The sequence below is a fragment of the Amphibalanus amphitrite genome, unplaced genomic scaffold, assembly GCF_019059575.1.
Source record: "Amphibalanus amphitrite isolate SeventyFive unplaced genomic scaffold, NRLGWU_Aamphi_draft 000075F_arrow, whole genome shotgun sequence".
NCBI lineage: Eukaryota > Metazoa > Arthropoda > Thecostraca > Balanomorpha > Balanidae > Amphibalanus > Amphibalanus amphitrite.
In genome coordinates, this window is record NW_024881571.1 from 1,004,482 (window position 1) to 1,024,129 (window position 19,648).

The window sequence follows — 19,648 nt, forward strand, 5'->3', positions numbered from 1 at the left end:
GGCGTGGCTATCTAACCACCGGCAGATGCACCCATCTGACCGGCTGACCGACCTGCTGACCGGTCGGACAAAGAGACCGGACCTGGCTGCGCCGTTCTCCGTCTCACTCTGCAGCTGAGACCGCGCCACGTCCGGCCCGTCTGCGCCGCTACATGCTCCAGTACCGATACAGTTCATCGGCGCCGAAACGGACCGAATTAGAGAACAAAAGACGTTCGCGACGGGTGGTGGGGCTTACCTCATCACACGCCCTGCACTGCCTGTTTGTATGGAGATTTCACCCGCAGTCAAAGAACCACCTCCATCGGTTGTCGACAATTTATTATGCGATTGCGCCAGAAGACACTCAGGACACTAATAGTACTCTACATAAAATATGTAATAAAACACAACTGTATACACTCTCGCATCACAATGCACGTCAACAGACAAGGAGCTAGCACAGCTAAAAGCTTAAATACACCTACTTTGACCGTTGTGTGTGTTTGGATGAACATCGGGTCGGAACGCACGCAATGACTTTAGGTGGAGTTCCAGCTCGTTGAAGGGGTGTGGCGATCCAATTACCCCTTCGCCCGCGCCGCCCGCGCCCTGTGCTGGAACTCTGGGCTGGAGCGACCGACCGACCCTGGGGGCGGCCAGAGATGACAACGCCCCTCGGCCATCTGCAACAACTCCAGGATGGGGGTGGGGTGGAATTTCTGAGGCACTTTAACGGGTGAATCTGCCCGTCGGTGGTCGGTGGTCGGTGACCGAGGGATGAATTTGTTGCGGGGTCGGGTCTATACCACAGCTATTGGTCTGGGTGCGGAGACCCAGTTCGACCGCCGAGGTGTTGCTTCATTTGCACACAATGCATCCGGCTGGCCCAGACAGTCATCGCCGACACCCCCATGGCAGCAGACGGTCGGAACAGAGGCCGTGCAGCGGTATATTGCGGGTCAGGAATGGCGAGCCGCGGAGGCGCGCGTTCTGTTCCATCACTTTGGCAGCTTAGAGGATAGAGTGCAGAGAGGCCATCACTTCAGTCAACACAGGACATATTTAATTCGAGGATCGATCCAACGCAAAATGACGTGAATGGTCATGATGAGTACGTGCATCAACACAAACGGAGCAGAGACAGCAACTATAACCCAGCGCCTGGTAAGCTCTCTAATCTCTCCGGCTGCGTAACACGGGTCCTATTGCACAGCTACTCGTACACAATCTTGGCTACCGCTGTCACCCCGGGGACGGCCGACAGCGGGACATGACATACACTCTCACATACGCAGACAGACATACACAGCACACACGCTGCAGTCTGCGGAGCACTCTGCCGGGGCAGTTTTGTACTCAACATGGGGACCGCGCTAATACTGGAGGCAGCGGCCGGCGCCGGCCCGGGGCGCAGTATGGCACGGCCGCCGAGAGCGGATGGTCGTGAGCGAGCCACGTGCGGCGCCACGTGTGGACGCCACGTGGACAAGGCACGAGTGAGCGGCACGCGCGAGCAACGCGCGGCGATGAGTCCTAATTGGCGCAGATCAGCGCGTAAAAAGCACGCGCACCCTGCGCATTCAGCGCCGAACTCGGCGCCAACACCGCGCGAGGCCGGAACTAGAAGCGAGGAGGGGAGTGACGCGGCGCGGCGGCGAGGTCTCACGTTCGAGCCGTGAGGTCGAGCGGCGTCTCGACGGCGGCCGGCCGCGTCACGGTCGACTCCTCGCTGCTCGAGAGGGAGGCGGCGCTGGAGGCGGCCGCGCTGTGCACCGATTCCGAGTCCGAGTCAGAGTCGACCGGCCGCGCCGCCGCCGGCAGCTCGGTGACTCCGCGAGTCGACAGGTCAATGGGCGTATCCTGCTCGGGTGCGTCGGCGGCCGCCGTGGGGCTGGCCATCTTGGGCGGTGAGGTGGCCATGGCGGCCTTCTTCTGGTAGAGCTCGCTCAGCTGCGCCGGCAGGTAGCTCTGCGGGAAGAGCAGCTTCTGCTGGTACGCCGCCGGGAAGAGCGGGTACGGCGTCTGCAGTGAGGCGAACGGCGAGAACGGCAGCGAGGCGGCCAGCGGCGACAGGAACGCCTTGTCGTAGAACAGCTGCGGCGGCAGCGCGCTGCCGTACGGGTGGAACCGGCCCAGCGGCGGCTTGCTGTCTGACGTGTCCGACGACGGGCTCTTGGCCGGGTTGGAGGCCTCGGACGGAGGCGGGGAGCACTTGGTGGCCGGCGGCGGCTCGGTCGGCTCGGCAGAGTCACCGTTCTTGATGGGACTGAGGCCGGCGCTGAACCCGTTGAAGCCGTTGCCGTTGTGCATGCTCTGGTTACCGTCCATCACCTGATGTGCCTGCTCCTGCATCAGACAGTGGATCTTGAACCAGTTGGAGCGTCTGCCGTAGCGCGAGCCCGACTTGGACATGCCCACCATTAGGCACTTGCGGAGGCGGCAGGCCTTGCACGAGGTGCGGTTCTTCTTGTTGATGACGCACCGGCCGTTATTCTTGCACTCGTTCAGCGACGAGAGGTTGTTGTAGGTCCGCCCGAAAAAGGACTGCGAACAGATGACACCTGTCAGCCGCGGTTACGGTCTCACCTCGCCACCGGTGTATATGCGATGTGACAGTGCCTGACAGAATCAGCTCGCATTGATCGCGTTATTTCGCAGCTGTCACAAATGCTAAAGCTGAGTATTCTAATGGGATGCTAATGCAGTTGAAAATCTAGACATCATACGAGCACAGAGATAGTCTAGGCGCCGGCTATTTATCTTAGGGTACGTCGTGTTTTAAACAGTGATACCGGACGCATCAGCGATGCACATACATAGACAATCACAAGTGAGTCAGTCCGCCCGGTACCCCCGCCTGCACCGCTCCGGACCCGTCTCGTAATTGGGGCCCGCACCTCTCCCAGGCCCCGTAGAGGGTGGATCGACACTGTAATTAATTACTGTTACGCTTCATGTTCCGCCGCTCGGCTTCAGTCGTTTATCTCTCATATAATGAAAATATGACGATGCTAAAAGCATTGTTTCCCCGAAGATGTGGGTCCATTGGCTGGGCGAGTGCCATGGATTGGTTGTTTTAGCCCTGTTCTCTCCCGTAAACGTCGCTGTGATAAAGACCGCGGCTCGGGCGGCCGGCTAGTAATGGGGCGAATAAATATCAAACATAAAGTCCTAACAATCGCAGCTGCGGACCTTATTTTATCATCACTAATGTACACAGGTCGCCGTGTGTCGTTAAAGTTTTTATGAAAATTGAGCTATCAGCGTCGCCGTTGAGTGCAGGGTTATGATCTTTCGCCCTTTCACGGGTGGCCGCGGCAATCATTACACCCACGGGCCTATCGGACTTTTTGTCAGCAACACTAACATACGCACCAAAATGCCGACGACGCTCCGAACGACGGCAAAAAGGCGAAAGCAGAGCGAGCTTTACGGGCATGGCGCGACCCTCGAACCGGTCTCTTCTCTCGACATTACCAAAAACCCCGTGCACCTCTGAGACGGCGCCGACCCGTCCCAAGCCCGCGCCGCCCGAACCGTGACTCGACTACGCAAAGGGAGCGATGTTGGTAAACTGTCCATGTCATGCGTTTTTGGAATGAATAAACTGTATTTTATTCCGTGAAAGTCCCCGACGAATCAAGATGACGACCACCAGCGACTACGAGACACAATGACATTAAAGCTCGCCCAACAAAAACGCCATTTAACTCGCGACAAAAACTCCAACGACCATCAAGTATTACCTAATTGCCGAATTTACTTGTTTTTATAGCTGCTGTGTGTAGTCGAGTTCATTGTTGGCTAAATGCTAAACTGTGTTTGTGATTTATGTCTTAGGAAGTATGCGGGCTGGATGTGCGTCTAAAAAGTGGCCGCACGCCGAACGCACGAGCTGCCAGCGGTCAGAGGAGCACGACAGGAATCCTATAACGTGACATTTTAGTGCACTGTTTGTGCCCTCCACTGGTCGCACTTGGCCTACAACACATCGCGCTTGCCATTCAGGCATGCTCTGACCGACATCACCGGCAAAAGTTGCATCATCGAACTGGTCCGCGTTTGAGTAGGGGTCTGCCGCGCCTGGGCCCTCTCTGCCAGACGGATGTTGAGATTCGTGCCCGTGGAGTTATCGACTTCGGCTACTGCGATACGTCCCGGGGCTTTCTGGTGACGTCTAAGAGGTCCCGAATGAGTTACAGTTTACCGATATCGGCGCGATCTGACGGCGGCGGACGGCGGGTCAGTCGGTCTGGTCTGGTCCCGCACCCGTCCGAGGGATCACGGACCGGGTCAGACGACAGCTCGTGACGCTAACACGGCCGGCGCGCCGCCGGGACGTGAGTGCAGCAGCTTAAATAGCTGCCGGACCTCCGATGAGCTCGATAAGTTGCGCCGCCGCTGTCGCCGGAGACGGGTGATGTCACGGCTCTCGGCGGACGGCGCTCTCGCTGAATAAGCGCGACACACCTCGGCCGGCCCTCGGTATGGTGGTCGCGCGCGCGGCCCTGCACCGCACCCCCCTGGCGCTGGCTCGGTATGGTTTGGCGGGTGTGCATGATTGACACGCCGATGGCCGGGCTGCCCTGGATCGTGACCGGACAGTGGCGAGACTCGCTCCGGCGCGGCCACACTAGGCTATCGCCGGTCGGCGGACGGAGTGGGGTGAGCAGTCGTCACCGCTCACACCGCCGCCGCTCTCTACAGTTATTGCCACCTCTAGCGGACAGTTGCCTAAGCGCGTGCCGAGCGGGTCCGGACGTCTGTAAGGCGTTGATACATACCTTGCAGCCCTCGCAGGTGAAGGCACCGAAGTGGAACCCGGCAGCCGGCTCCCCGCAGACTTTGCATAACTGGTTCATCTGGAAAAGAGGGAAAGCTCACATGAGCGCGGAGCATTGTCTGGCGCGTCGTATCACCAGGTCAGCATGTCTGGCTGACCTCAGGTCACTGACCGTCTCACCACCCGCATGGAGACAGCATGCCAGAGATCTGGTGCAGCTCGAGCCCGCCCTACACTCCTGCAGAGCATGAATCCGTAATTGACAGGTCGGACTTTTCCCAGTCGTCGTCGCAGCAGCGCGCGGCGGACCGGTCACCGGTCCTCCTGTCACCGGTCACTTAGTCAGTGTGACGTCACTGGTCCGACGGTGACGTCACAGGACCAACAGTGACGCGTGTCACTGACTGTGGTTTCTCCTCGGTCCACTGACTGAGGCGAACATCGGCAAACACGGCGCGAATTTCTACACCGTGATTATCCAGTCTCACTGGTCGTGGAGACGCTGTCGCGATGCGCCGACGCCAATCGGTCTATTCATGCTCGCGGTGTGTGCTCGGCCTGTCCACGCGGCCGGTTTGTGTGGGAGTGGGATTCTCAGCGTGACGTCAAACTGCGCTCCGCGGCTCGCCGTTCGCGGATCACTGATGACAGATGACGTTCCGGGATGTTAAAGCCGCGCGGTCGGGAATTAGAATCAATCGGCCGCTCGGTAGCTGCGAAAACGGCGCCCGCGCTACTGCGTAACTCGACGGGTTTCACTCCTATGATGGAGGGCTTCGGGGGAATTAGATTATCGGTGCCGGCGTTTGATCCCGAGGTAATTAGGGCGGCTTCTTGGAAAGGCCATTTCTCACTAGTGGCCACCACCGCTGAAATCTGCGGTCTATTTCCGAGGCTGACCCTCCGAACCTGGCCTGTTATCATTTTGATGCGATCTTCTGTGTGCTTTTCAATCATTTGTTTTCCCCAACAATAAATAACACACGCGCGTGTATACTTATTCACAGCTGCGCATTATCATGACGTACAAAATTGATCTTAATGGCTATTTAATAAACTGTTCTTGTCCTAATCCATTTCTTACCTCACACCCTAATTTCAGCCGGAATAATTTAGTCGGTTGACAAGGTATTGTTTCGGCCTCGCCGGGGGCGTGTCCGGTGATACAGTGGAGAGCAGGGGTGCCGCGGGGTCAGGGCGGGCGGGCGCCCGGGCCCGCTGACCCCCGCACTGGGTCAGGTGCCGGCCGGCGCCCTGATGAGATGCGCCACCTCGGACCGCGCCGCCCGACTCGTTCACCACGAACCGTCAGCCGGCGGTCGGTCGAACCGCGGCGCAGTGTGACCGGTAGCCGGTGACGGCGTCAGCGCTGATGACGTACCCCTCCGCGTCATCGGGCGGGCCGGCCGCGGGGGCGTTCGGTCTGATGACGGCCTGAGGTCTGTGCCAGTCTCCAGTAGTGAGAATTAGGTGTCCAGTCTCTCCGACGTCTCTAGAACTGGTCTGACACGAAATTATCCGGAGCGCGAACGTTATCGGATGATGGACCTAGAATCATCCTGATTGACAGAATCCATATCGACCGGCCGCTCCGGTGGTCCAGCCGGTCACGTGCTTCCACTGGCCAGCGTTGCGAGCGGTCACGTGTTCTGGGGTGGCAACAGCTGGCCGCCGCCTCGGGCTTTTCCGACTATACACGGCTATTAATATCGGGTGATTGCGTTTTTACTGGGCCGGCTGAATACGAAATACCGCCTTGCTGGAGCGCGTCGCGGCCCGCTAGGCGTTCGCTCCAATTCGCTCGGAGCGCCGGCTAGCGACCGGAGGCACCTCTCATCTGCGCCAGATAAACGCCAATTGACGTTAATTATATTGCAGGCTCTGAACTATGCATCAGCGTGCAGCTCTGCCGAACGAGCTCCGAAGTGCCGGAGCGTTCGGCGAGTCGACCGGCGCGGCCCCGCTCTGTGAATCTGTGCACAGAGCGGGCCAGCTCCGCCTAAATGGCCAGGACAAATTCCCGCCAGACTGGGGAGAAAGGCGAGCAGTGAGATTGCAGCCTGTGAGCGATTTACGAGCTGCCCTGCAATGGAAACGGGGACAGCTGCATTCTGTGCAATGCGCTCGGCTACAGAGCAGCGGAATTTGCATAGTGCTCGTCTGCTTTGTGGGGACGCGCAGTCGGAGGTAACGGCCGCCTTAGTGGTCCTCTTAGACCTCCGGGCAAAGGGCGAGAAGAGCAAACGAGCAGGGGAATGAGCTAACACCCCTCGCGCCGCAGGCAGGCCGGTGAGCGAGAACCGCGATGTCCGAATTCCTCAGTCACGAGTCACCTTTATCCGATCTCGATCTTGCCTTGAAAGCGCAGCCCAGTGTTTATAGACGGCGGTGACTTGCTCACGGGTAAAGAGCGAGTCACGAGAGGGGGTCTGGCGCCGCCGGCGGCTGGGGGAGCGGTAGGGGGGGGGCAGAACGGCAGACGGCCGCCACCGCCGCAGTGAAAGTAGAGGAGGTCGCGAGGAGCGCCGATTGGTATTCCATGCCGGCCTGTGTCGCGCACGGCCTCGCGCGGTGGTCATCTGCAGCCGCAGGCGACCGGCGCCGCCGCCGTGAGCCGACGAACCGGCACGCGCTCCGCATTTGCAACAAACGAGTTCAGCTCGAGCTGACGCTCGAGGCGACAGAGGAGACGGCTCGGCAGCGGCGGCTGCTATTGACGTCCGAAGGGCATCGTGAAGGGTCGAATGGAACCACCAGTGCCGAGGCTGCCGGGTCTCAGAGGGGCTGCACGAACCCCTCCGCGGCTAAGTGGCCGGAAAACCTGTCCGTGCCGACACGGCGCGGCAAACGCCTGACGTCACAGAGACCGCTTTACACCCGGGGCGTGACTGGTTCATCATCTCGCCAACGCTCTGCTCCCATTGAGGTGTCGTTAAATCAGTGCACGCCGCTTCCCGAAACGGCTCTAAAACACCGTTGGGGCGCGCGGATGCCCGAGCGGTCAGGGGGCACCGGCGCGGCGGCGGCGGCGGTGCGGACAGAGTGGCCACCAGAGCGGGCGCCGCGGCCGCGGCCGTGGAGCCGTCCAGTCGGTAGAGCACGGCTGCTTTCCCGCGCCACCTCAGCCGCCAGTGACCCCGACGTTCACCACACAGCGGGAATCGAGCTTAGCTGCAAAACTATTGCCCGCATCCATATTCAAAACGGCTTGGCGGACGCCATTAGACGCATACATAAAGCAAACGGGCGAATTAAGCGTCCATATTTTGGGGTGAAAGTGACATAGCTTTGTGGCGCTGCGGCGGCAGCCTCAGTCGTCTGTTCGCGCCGTGCTGACGCTGCTCGTGGTCGGCCTGTGAGCCAATAGACGTGCGCTAATCAATTGGACAAATAAAACGGCCCCATAAACGTGTCGCGCTCGGTCTGCGTGCCCGGATGGAGGGAGGCTGGGGGAGCGCGACCGGCGAGAGGCCTTGGCGCCGCAGTGTTTGCCTGGCTCGGTGATTGTGCGGGATGGAGCTGTTTGCAGCGCCGCGGAGCACGCGCCGTTACAGTTACATTCGAACTCGCTCACCACAACGGCGATTGAGACATTTATACTGCTCACTGTTGTTTTCGGTTAAGTTATGACAATCATAAACCATATACTGCGTGCGCACGGTACCGGTGACTCCGGGCCTTCGCGGCAAAATATGTAGCACTGAAAATGTCAGGAGAACTAATAAAACTACACGTGGCAAATGAATCTCAACTGGCGACGTTGGACGTCTACATTTTGTGTCGGCCGACGAGCCCGCACTAGATTACACGTGTTGTCTCCCAGTGCGACGGAATTTAAAGCGACAGCGCCGCCCGCGCGTTGCCGGCACTGTTATTGAAGTCTGCCGCAGGCGCACTGTTCTGGATCGCTTGTGTTGCATCTCATTAACGTTCTCTGAACTCTGTGCACAAAAGGTCTCGACAATGCGAGGTATCTGCACTGTTCGTGCGTTGAGAAACACAAAACAGGCGGGTAATTGTTGCGCCGATTTCAGTGCACATAAAGCAGTGGTGCATTCAGAGCAGTCGCCAGTCGCGAAAGGCCCGTGTAGTCCCTGCTGCTGCCGCCGCTGAGCGAACTGAACCCTTTGACCTCAGTCAGCCTCCACGGTGGCCTATGTGACCATATTTAGCAATGTCAGCTCTCCAAGCCGGAGCTCACATCATCTTCCGTCGCCGCCGTCCTAGAGGTCAGGCCAGCAGCACTTTATTGGGTGGGGTTTTTGTTCGGTTAGACGCCGGGACAGGTCAGAAAAACGCCGTGCCATCCCAGCCTCACCTTGCCCGCGGCAGATATCGACGAGTGGGGAGGTCCGCCCAGAGCAGTTTTTGTGGCAAATCGGCGTGTAACGATGGTGAATGTGTGGAATTCAGGCACTGTGATTTTGGTGTAACTCGGTAAGGTTAAGATAGCACCTTTTTATATCCAATGGAAGTAAGAAAATGTGGGTTTATAATCAACATGAACAAAATGTATTCGTGGGTCGTGGAAGTCTAAATATAGTGATATGACTATCCATTTCCGGACGTTATACCTGCATTAAAAGTTTGAGCGCTTTAGGCACGGCTAGCTGCTTCCTTGTCCATAAATCTTTGCGGTCAGAGCGCATTGGACAGACAGACAGTGCGAATCCCAGGCCGGATGTTACCTCGTCTCATCTCAGTAACTCGCACCCCCAATTTAGCACTCTGGACAGCCTCCATCCCACGAGGCAACGACCGCTCTGCAGTGGCGCGAGGAGCTGCTCGTCCGGTCACTCAGCGCACGGGCCGATACTGTTCCGGTTCGTGTTATGAATGATTTCCGGCGGTGGGCCGCGTCTCCGCCGGCGTGGGAACGTCGGTAACGACCAGGGCCGGCCAACCATCTCAGCCGAGAGACAATCGGCGCGCAGCCAGGCTGAACCCGACCTGGGAACCGCCGGGCCCGCCCCGCCGCCCGGCAGCCGCCAGAGCTGGTCAACTGTGCGGGCCGATGTTATAATAGTAACGTCCGTCGGCGCTGCCGTGTGATCAATTACCGGCGGCGACGAACCGAGGGCGTGTGACGACAGGAAGCTGGTCGACATCCGAGGACATGGTCAGGCGGCTCTCGCTCCGCGCGCCGAGCCGCTGCGCTGGGAGACCGCCTGGGAAACCGTTCCGATTCGCGACCTTTTATTGAACGGTGAAATGAGCGGTACTGATCGATTTCCACGGTCGGGTCTGATCTGGAACGGCGACGATCCGGCATGGGAGAGGGAGCAGGGTGATCATCGCTGCCGGCCGGCCGACCCGGCCCGGCGCCGGGCGCAGAGGGGCACTGGCCGGCCTCCGCGGGCCGAGGACATAAATGGACAATGTAATGTCGGCCCACATGCGATTATGATGCATGTGCGTGCGACTTGCCGGCCGAGTTGCTACGCTTACGACATGTCATTACGATACAGAGCACGGAAGACAAATGATGTCCGCCTGATTAATGCGATGTTCATGCAAATGTAACGGAAAATTAATTTGAGACAGGACGAACAACAAGAGCCAGAGGATGCTATTCAGATTTGTGCTAAGTAAGACGTCAAAACACACCGACTGCCGCCGCGGGTAACATATGGCAGTTAACCTCGCAACCCCCGTGTGCGCGAGTCAATTCTAAAGGTCGCCGCCGTCCTGCTCGCCAACTATTTCTCAAGATGGGCGGAGCGATGAACCACCTCCTGACACAGTCCATATTTCATCCCGCTATAGAACTCAGACACGGTCGGAGATCAATGATATCCCGCTACAGTGGACCACCGGGCGGAGAACAGTATGGGAGCGCTCCAACGACAGCGCCTAACATGCCCACGAACTAGCACAAGAATAGGTAAGTTCCCTATCGCGCAAAACCGTTTAGTGATGGGTTTAACTGACCCGCAGAACACGATGTCAGCTGTGGGAATGTTTCTGTACCCACACAAACGCCCATACCACGCATACTTATCTCACCGCGATTCCAATGAGATATGTAGCATGTGATCAAGGAAACTGCCTCGTTCCTGCTTCCCACTTCCAGTTCTATCTCAGCGTTGCGCCGTTCAGTGGGAAATTACACCACCTCTGTGGGCCCGGCGCGTGGTGTCGACTCCGTTGCACCGGCGCGCCGGTCGCCATCGGCCGCCTCTGTTCAGCGTGAGAACAGCGCGCGGCGGCGGGCCCACCGGCATAATTCTGTGGTAACGGCGAACTATCGGAGCACGACGTGAGCCGGAGCACGGCCGGTGGCCGCCCCCGCAGTCACCGCTGCCTCGGTGTTATTAGAGGTAACTACATCGGACAGCAGCATCGCGGCCAACAAAATCTTATGGATTATCATGGTTCTTTATTTTATAAAATGTTTCATGGTGTGTGGAATAGAAGAGCAAAAGGTAAAATTTTAACCAAACATCCCAGCTCTTGCTCCAATGCTTTATCACGGGATCAAATCGCAAGATGAGATAACGAGATCAACAGGATCCTGGTTTAGTTGCAATGTTTATTATTATTTTACTTGGATTATAGGATTGCATCTAATGAGATAAATTATATTTTCCTACAATTATCTAGAGCTAACAAGACTTGCCTGAAGAACAATTACGTAATCAGCCTTTCGTTCTGGGTACGAGCATTAAAAAGAAACAATTTATCCAGCGTGACAGCGCCTTCACAAAATCACCGACTGAACCGTGTCGTACATTGCCTTTTTCACCAGCTCAGCTGAGAGTTCCCGCAGTTTGGCGGTAGCCAGCTGTACCCGGACCGCGGCCAGCGCGGCGGTCGCGCGCCGACCGCAAACGGCGCCGTGCGCGCGCGTGGCGGAACAGGGCACCGACGGTAATGGGCCACGACGCGGTGACCAAGTCATCCGCGGGTGCCGACCGTTCCCACCTGGGCCGGCCCGCTTCCGGGCGACTCCCCGAGATCATATGGAGCGGAACTGGCGTGGGAACCGCCCCGCGGCGACGGGGGACCTGCGTCCCACCTTCCGGACTTGACAAAGGGGGACTTGAACAAAGCCGAGATAATTTACTAGGTTAGAGCTTGTTCAAAGTTGTAGCAATGCGATAACTGTTTCTAAATTTGCATTCGTTCTCGGCGGCATTGTCGGTCGCAATCACGGACCGTTTCTCAGCGGGCAGCAGCGATGGACCCGGCGAACGCGATGTAAACGCGGCCGGTGCTGTTGGGGCTGAGTGACAGAGTGCCTAGTGACTGAGTGTCGACTGAGTGTCGAGTGCCGCCGGCCCGGCTGACTGAGTGACAGCCCCAGGTCGACACTCTGCGCCGGATACGCCCCGGTGCAGCCGGTCTCGGCGCGAGGTTCGGTCGTGTCAGGCGGCTATCGGTGTCGATCGAGAGCTGCGACCCGGCCCGGTGCTATGTCTCGGCAGCGCCGCGGTGCGGTGCCGCCCCGGCCTCGGTCACACGTGCAAACCCCGGTCAGTGGAGGCGCCCGGGTCGCGAACTGAATAGAATCAGCGGCTGAGGAATTACCGAACACTGTGAAGGGGTACTCGCCGGAGAGTGGCGGTGTATAGATTTGTAGCCTCAGCTGCCGAGCTTGTAAAACATCGCTCGGCCCTGCTGTAACTGCCACGAGTGTAGTAACGGAGGGCTATAAAGCGCAAATGTGATAACAAGCGGCGCTGTTTGTGAGTCTCGGAGAACCAGGTGCACGCGGGCAATAGTTGATGTAAGGAACAAAGTCGTCAATAATCTGAGATGTTTTTGAGTGCATGGTGACGCGTGGTTTCAAAGTGATTTTGTATTTAACAAAGAAAATGAGGGGGTTGATGCTCAGCTTCATTTTTTATACTTGACAGCGCATTATATGAGGCCTCAGTTTTGTACAGCACGGTATATTATCCTGAAAACTAAAATGCAACACAAAAACGTAGCTACAACGGCAGTCAGTTTCCAGACTGCAGTGCCGCACACAAGACTAGCATTGAAGACTGCATTACCGCACACAAGGCTAACTCTGGAGACTGCACCGCAGCACACATTACACTGGACTTCTTCCGGAGACTGCATTCCTGCACAGGAGAATAGCACCCCAGAGACTGTATTGCCGAGTGGAAGGCTAACCGAGCGACTGCGTGTGGAACAAGAGCGTAACACCGGCGGCCGACCCGAGCTGTGGCCGACCGCGGGGAGTACAGCCGACAGGTCGGGTTACCCAGCTCCCGCTCCTTCTGTGGCAGGGAAACCCGACCACCTGTTGATTTGTGGCCTGTGTCCACGAATTGGATTACCATTGTTTTTGCGTCATGGTATGGGTCGATGACAGGCCTAATTAGAAGAAGTGAGTCAATACGAGATTTGAGGTTCGGACTGCCTCACGAGCTCACGAAGGTGTAACGGACGTAGTTTCGTAATACTTTTATTGATATCTCTGTTCTAATTCTGCACACAGTGGTATATCATCAGAAATGTTCTCCCTGAAGCAGCTTGACCTCACAAGTGACTTTGAGTGACTGCACTAAACCTTAATCCCAACATATAACAAGAGATTACATGAAATAATGTGTAACAAATCATAAATTGGAGTTTGACCAATAAAATGTGATTTGTTTTCGCACTTTATCATGTGGGTGACTTTTACTAAAACCGTTGTCCAGACTGTCCTTGCATTCCTGTCAATTTTTGTCGGCTCTCTCCGAAAATATCCTTTAAATCCCTTGGTGACCAGCTGTGAAGATGAAAAGGGGCCAATGTCAGAACACTTTTTTCTCAAGCAGTTCCTGGAAAAATCTGCGATTTTTATCCAGGTCAAGACCTGGCGACCGCTACATCCCATTGTATTGTCTCTGTGCATTCAGTATTGACATTAAGCCTGCGCAAAATGACTCGTGCGATCCAAGACTAAAACCCAAGTCCGCAGCGCAAAGCTTCAAAATATGTGACCGTGATATGCCGCAGTCTTTGAGAGTTGCACAATCGAAGTCAAACATCCTGGTGCCGCTTGCGCGGGCGCTACCCTCACTTCCTTGGTTTATCCAGCTTCTATTTAGTGCAGTCAGGTTTCTAAGGCAAGCGCCACGCACAAGTGGCGGCCGTAATAAAAGGAGACGGGAGCCAGGAGAGGGCAAGGCAAAGACAAGACAGCTATACTGGTGCATGACGCAAGCCAGATAGGATGAATAGAGTCGCAGATACGATTGATCAGAGGCCGAACAGAGAGTATGGCTGTCTTTATAAAGCTCGCACAGAGCTTGAATTAAAAGTTAAATGAGTGTTGTTTTTTTTTCAAACAAAGAGGTGAAATGGTTTATGCAATCTCTAGTATATACCTTTAACTGTAATTTGTCATCCTAACAATGCAATCTAATCATTATCTAACCTCCCCGACACCTGAATATCACCATAATGCCAGACTGTAAATGTATTTTGGTGTAACCCAACCAATTCAACCAGCTCTTCCCGTCTGAAGCGGTTCGGACCACTCGCCGAAGACGGCGGCGGCGGCGGCGGTGCGGGAGGTACGTCGGTCTGTGACCGCCCCGCGGAGCCAGCGGCACTGACAAGCCGTCCGTGACATTAACTGTATCACGTCGTAAGGCGGCGCGCTGCGGTGCCGTGTGAGAGGCGACACAGCCGAGCGCCCCTCTCCCACGGAGAGCGTTGCCGTCGCCGCCGCCAGTGCATGCTGCAATTAGTTTATAACACTGCGGACACAGGCTAGCGCGCGCCGGCCGACCAGCCCGGCTGACAACTGGACTGCGCAATGGAATTGAGGCCAGGCGGCGCGGAGCCTCCGTGTATTGCCAGGCCATGCAGGGATGAGTGGCAAGAAGATATAGGCAGTTACACATATCTATCGCCTGAACTGCGCTCTAATTCAAATAAGTTTGATTTGGACTTGTGCTTTGATAATGTAGCACGTTATGTTATTTTATTGAATGATAACTCGGTCTTCATCGACATATTGATGATAACTTAGTCCAAACATGTATGCGGCTGAGATTTACAGTGACTTAGGCACTTCACAAATGGCCTCCGTTGTTACAGTTTGGTGAGTTATGATATTTCCTTTATAGCCCTCCCCGTCCATTTCGCTAATTCATACAGCGGCCGTGACCGTGTGATTATCCCAACACCGTGTCTATAATATATATCTCGCCTTATCTAGCATTGTCATAAAGCGTGCTGCCTAGTCTGGAGCATTTATAACAAGTAGCCCGAGCGGGCACTTAGATGCATTGATAACTCGGGCTTACGAATAGACCAGTCGTATGGACGGGCAGCGCTCTTGTCTTTGGTCGGCCCCATGCCGAGAGCGCCACTCGTGTTTGTAACGTCTAATGTGCCGCATGTGCTCGCCACTGCTCCCTACGACACTAACGGGGGGCACAGCGTGATATGATTTGCATAGCAATGTGAACATATAACTCGACAATGTGGGCATACCAGAGGATAGCCATCTGTAACATGATTCGATCCGTTGTACATGCGTCATTGTGATAATATTTCAGCCGGAGCAAATTAATTGATCTCGTTCGGCGCGCATTAGGCAGGCGCACCGCTAATTTCATTGTAACGACTCCCAGGTGCATGGTCTAAATCAGAATCAAACTGTGTCCGGGAACAAAGGCAGCACAGTGCAATTGTGAGGTATAAGAGGTGAAGGTAGTCGCACGAAGCCCAGTCATGTCTCGAGCCGGGTAACACTTGCGTTGCACGGTTCGTGATGCAGCACAACCCTATGACAAATGCGCTTAAAAGAAAAATCCCTAAGCGCCACTCTTCGCGCCGGCTAAATAGGTTTCAGCTGCTCGAGTAGGCTGCGTCCGTTTTCGCCTCGCTTTAATGGCACCATGAATGTGTCAGCGCCGGGCGTCTCGGCGACTTTAAAAGGGGTCATCGCCGGTCCCACGTTTGGAACTGGCCTCCTACATTAGCCGGACGGCCGTGTTTACGGTAAGGTCGGCCGGAGCGCACCTTGAGGTGTTGGGTTCCATAGTTACGACGGTTTCTGGAGACAGCGGTAGCGGCTGTTGCGAGCCACAATCGGACTCATCTGGAGCAGTATCACGGTGCGAGAGTGAGAGAAGTGGGACGGACAGATCTGGACCACGGTCCGGTGAGACTGTCGGACTACTCGTACTGTGACAGAGAGACCGCCCCCGTCACCGCACCGTCTCCTTCCCGGCCGAGCCCACCGCAAACCGTCTCTGATGTTTCCGCTCACTTCCGCCGCTTTGCAGGCGGCCCGGCGGTCGCAACAATGAGCAATGCGGCCCATTTGACTTGGCTCCGAACAATGGAGAGAGGACGGCTTCCAGCGGTCGCCGTCGCGTCCGTGGTATGCGACGCTTTGCACACTCGACCCGGCCAGTCACTGTGGGTTCGTCCCAGACCCTGCGCGCTCTCTGCCCGGCTCTCAGCCGCGACCCGCTCCCAGGCCACTGCCGAGCCGCCGCATGGACATTTTCGGCCATTTAGCGCCGAATTATCCGTATCATTATGTGGGTTTTGCCATTGAGTGAGCCTCACGAGCGACATTAGGGGAGCGGGCTGAGCGGCGGCCGAGGCTCGAAGTGCACCTGCTTGCGATGCGTCGCCTGCGCCGGCGATTACGCGAGCTCAGTGGCAGGCCATGAGAGTAGAGTGGCTGGGAGGCTGCCGACGGCGCTGGAACGTGCGCGCGGACCGCTGAGGATGGGGCGAGTGGCGGTACCACGGCGGTGGGCCGATGGAGGAGGCTGCTGCCGCGGCGGGTGGAGTGCGATGTCGCCAGGGTGACGGTGACTGTGCGCACTTCTGTTGTCTCAGCAGGACTGTCGTGCGCTGTCTGCGCGGACCGGGCGCTTTCTAATAACAGGCGGCCGGCCGCCCTGGTAGCCTCTCCACGCCAAAGTCAATAGAATCTGTAGCGGCGTCACCGTTTGTTTCTGGTGGCATCTGGGTCAGTCTGCTCGTCAGTCGCCCGGCGACAGCTCGAATGTCGCGTGCCACATCTTGCATTTCATATCTCGTGTCTCTCGCGTGCGGCTACTAGCGTCTCAATGCTGTGACAGACCCATTGCTAATACAGACCCAATACTATTGCGATGGCCAATCGCCCATCGCGGTATCAATCGGTCGGCCTATATCAAAGCTCGGCAATGACGGCCGATATGGGAGCGGAGCCGGGCTGATATGTCAGACAGCCCTGCACCGGGGCTTTTCCACTGTGTGCTGATGCGCAGCTGTTGTCAGCAGATACCGTGTGGCAATGCTACATATATAACAAGATTTATGGCGAATCATTGAACAAACGGAGGGCTCTGCTTTGAGACCAGATGGGTGTTCTGCATGTAAGGAGAACGTTATTTACATTCTTGTACGAACGGTGAAATGCAGTTTGACTCGCACGACTGGTTTTGCATCATATAAAATATTCGTACGAAGAGCTGAGAGTATTCCGTTCTCGCTCCAGTGGTTTCTGGCCGCTGAGTCGGCTTGGTCACCGCTCCAGATCGGTCCCACGCCATTGACTCATTGATACTCCCCGGTTGACACTGACTGTGTCACGCGGTGGTGTGACCCGCCGCCACCGGCCGCCGCCTCCAGCGGGCCATGAAAGCCGGCCGGACGGACACCGTGAGACCGTAAAGCAGCGTCAGAGCGCCTGTTTGTCGCCGAGGGGCCGCTTAAACGCCCCAAATGTATTCACATCGGGGCACGATAACCCACCGCTGTGCCGCTCAGCCCGCTGCGCTAATGAATAGCGCTGCTCTAAAGCGTTTGTAAAGTGGTGTTTTGGAGGGGCGGCGCCGATACATCATCTAGCAACACGCACGATGAATGCTCGGACTGCGTTTCCGGACCGTTCACAGGCGGGCGCGCGCACAAGGGACGCTTACAACAGCTCGCGGAGCTGGAGCACGGCGAGGGAATGCCAACAAGCCAGTCGTCGCTACATGGCCGGCAACGTGTCCAAATGCCGCCGGCCTCGGAAGGCAAACGGCTTTTCGAAAGGCCGATGAGAGTTGCCTGCACAAGCAGCGAACAAGCCCCTGCATACGCTGTGCGGTAAAGTGAGGCTGAAAAACGATGCGCCTCGCGCCCGGTTGCTTCATGGGGTGTGATCAGAGATTTAGATCGCAAGATACGCACAAGTGGAGTAACAAAAACTAACACACCGCTGTTTTTGTGTATGGATGACATGCGCAAATGCTTGCACTACATCACTCGCTTGTTCTAATTGTTGCATAATGATGAACTTTTTATTACATCTTAGCTGTTTCGCCTAATGTGCTAAATGTTACCGAAAGTTGCATCTTATCACCTATTGCGTTGTCGCAGAATTTCTTACAGTCTAGTCAGCTGTGCTTTTTGTCGAAATTATTATTGTCTTAGTAAAGGGATTTGCATTAATAACCATTTTCTACTTGTAGCACACACCTTATTCTGTCTTTTTTCGATGACATTGCGTGCTCAAAAGCAGCATATTTACCAGCATTTGTAGCACGAATACACCGTGAGAAACATGGGTGGAGCTTTTCCAGGGAAGTTGGTGGGGCAAAAAGTCGTCAAACCCACAATGTCCGATTATAAAGTTGAATAAAATGCCACACTGAATCAATTCCTATCATCACAGACATATTATTTTGCATCAAACAGGCATTCCAAAGCTATTCAATGCGAAAAAAGATTAATTTGCAAAGCAACAAAGTCTTAGAAATCAGCTAAAATTGGAAGGGCAAAACGCTTATTGGTGGGGCAAAATACCTAGTTGGTGGGGCAGCCGCCCCACCAACTGTATAGGAAGCTCCGCCCCTGGTGAGAAACAACACGAAGCATAGCGGTTGTATCAGGTCCATGAGGTCAGCATTTTTGTTATGCTTTTAAATATATCTCATGCAAACAATGTTCGCTGTAAAGTATTGCCGTCTTATCCCAATTAACCAATTGCGGTACTTTTAATCAATTTCTTATTTGAATATGTTAGCAATCGAAATGTGTAAGTGTGCCCTCAGTGCCTTGATTTATAGCTCACACGAATAATGCGTCCTCATCACGAAGGGCATCGAGATAAACGTTATGCTAAATAAAACGAACACATCATCACAAGCGAACTGTATGGATTTCCCAAAGAAGTCTATCAAACACTTTTTATGGATTAGCGCTCATGAAAATTGTCATGCGTATTTCATGATCTGCTCTTGATTCAAAAACAAAATGTATGTTGCTTTATAAAGTATGTTGGCCTGGTATACACATGAGCCGCCACAAACTTTTTGAACACATCTCGACAGGCCACTCGCACTTCAATTCAACTTTTCATTACATAGTGCCACGATATATTAATGTTTGTTGTCAATAATCAAATCTAGAAGGATATTCACACAATTCAACAGTTATATCGTTGTTATCTGCTATTAACATCGAAATGCGCTATTTTTGTTAGTCATGAGCATATGTGGAAATCAGAACGCTAAATTTATAAGCCTTGAAACTTAGAAGGGCACTAACGTAACAGAGCGAACCATCAAACGTGAGCTAAAACAGGACTATTCGACCTTATCATACAAGCTGAACATGGTCACATACCTCGAAGTTGAAGTTGGGGGCGGCTCCTGCCGATGGCAGATTCACGTTCATCAGCAGACGAGGACGACCACGGGTCAGACAGCTGAGGGCGTCGTCCGGACCGTCTCTCTTCTGTCTCTGAGCGTCTCGGCTGCTGCGTCTCTGTGCGTCTCTGTGCGTGTCACGGGGTCAGTTTGGGGGCGCCGGACCGCGCAGCGTCTCAGCACACACCTCCCTGCAACACGTCTGCAAGTGCACTGGCCGCCTCCGCAGCTGCCGGCCGCCGCGCTGCTCGGCCTCAGATGCGGACGGCCGCTCATTGGTCGCATC

The 19,648-nt window shown here is 55.5% G+C and overlaps 1 protein-coding gene across 1 annotated transcript; it reads right to left on the bottom strand.

Moving 5' to 3' along the window:
• Nucleotides 1–300: 300 nt before the first annotated feature.
• Nucleotides 301–19,639, bottom strand: LOC122379311 (protein embryonic gonad-like). The gene is made up of 3 exons (XM_043361401.1): nt 19,340–19,639; nt 4,767–4,844; nt 301–2,526 (listed from the first exon to the last, which is right to left on the bottom strand). The coding sequence occupies exons 1-3, from the start codon at nt 19,388–19,390 to the stop codon at nt 1,645–1,647; spliced, it is 1,011 nt and encodes a 336-aa protein (XP_043217336.1). The 5' UTR covers nt 19,391–19,639; the 3' UTR covers nt 301–1,644.
• Nucleotides 19,640–19,648: the final 9 nt, after the last annotated feature.

What these genes read in the sequence shown, in the direction of transcription:
- LOC122379311 (XM_043361401.1), bottom strand. Translation starts at nt 19,390, where the DNA reads ATGAACGTGAATCTGCCATCGGCAGGAGCCGCCCCCAACTTCAACTTC. An exon ending in CCCCCAACTTCAACTTCGAG is followed by an intron (nt 4,845 to 19,339) that starts GTATGTGACCAT and finishes CCTCTTTTCCAG; the next exon opens with ATGAACCAGTTATGCAAAGT. An exon ending in TCACCTGCGAGGGCTGCAAG is followed by an intron (nt 2,527 to 4,766) that starts GTATGTATCAAC and finishes ATCTGTTCGCAG; the next exon opens with TCCTTTTTCGGGCGGACCTA.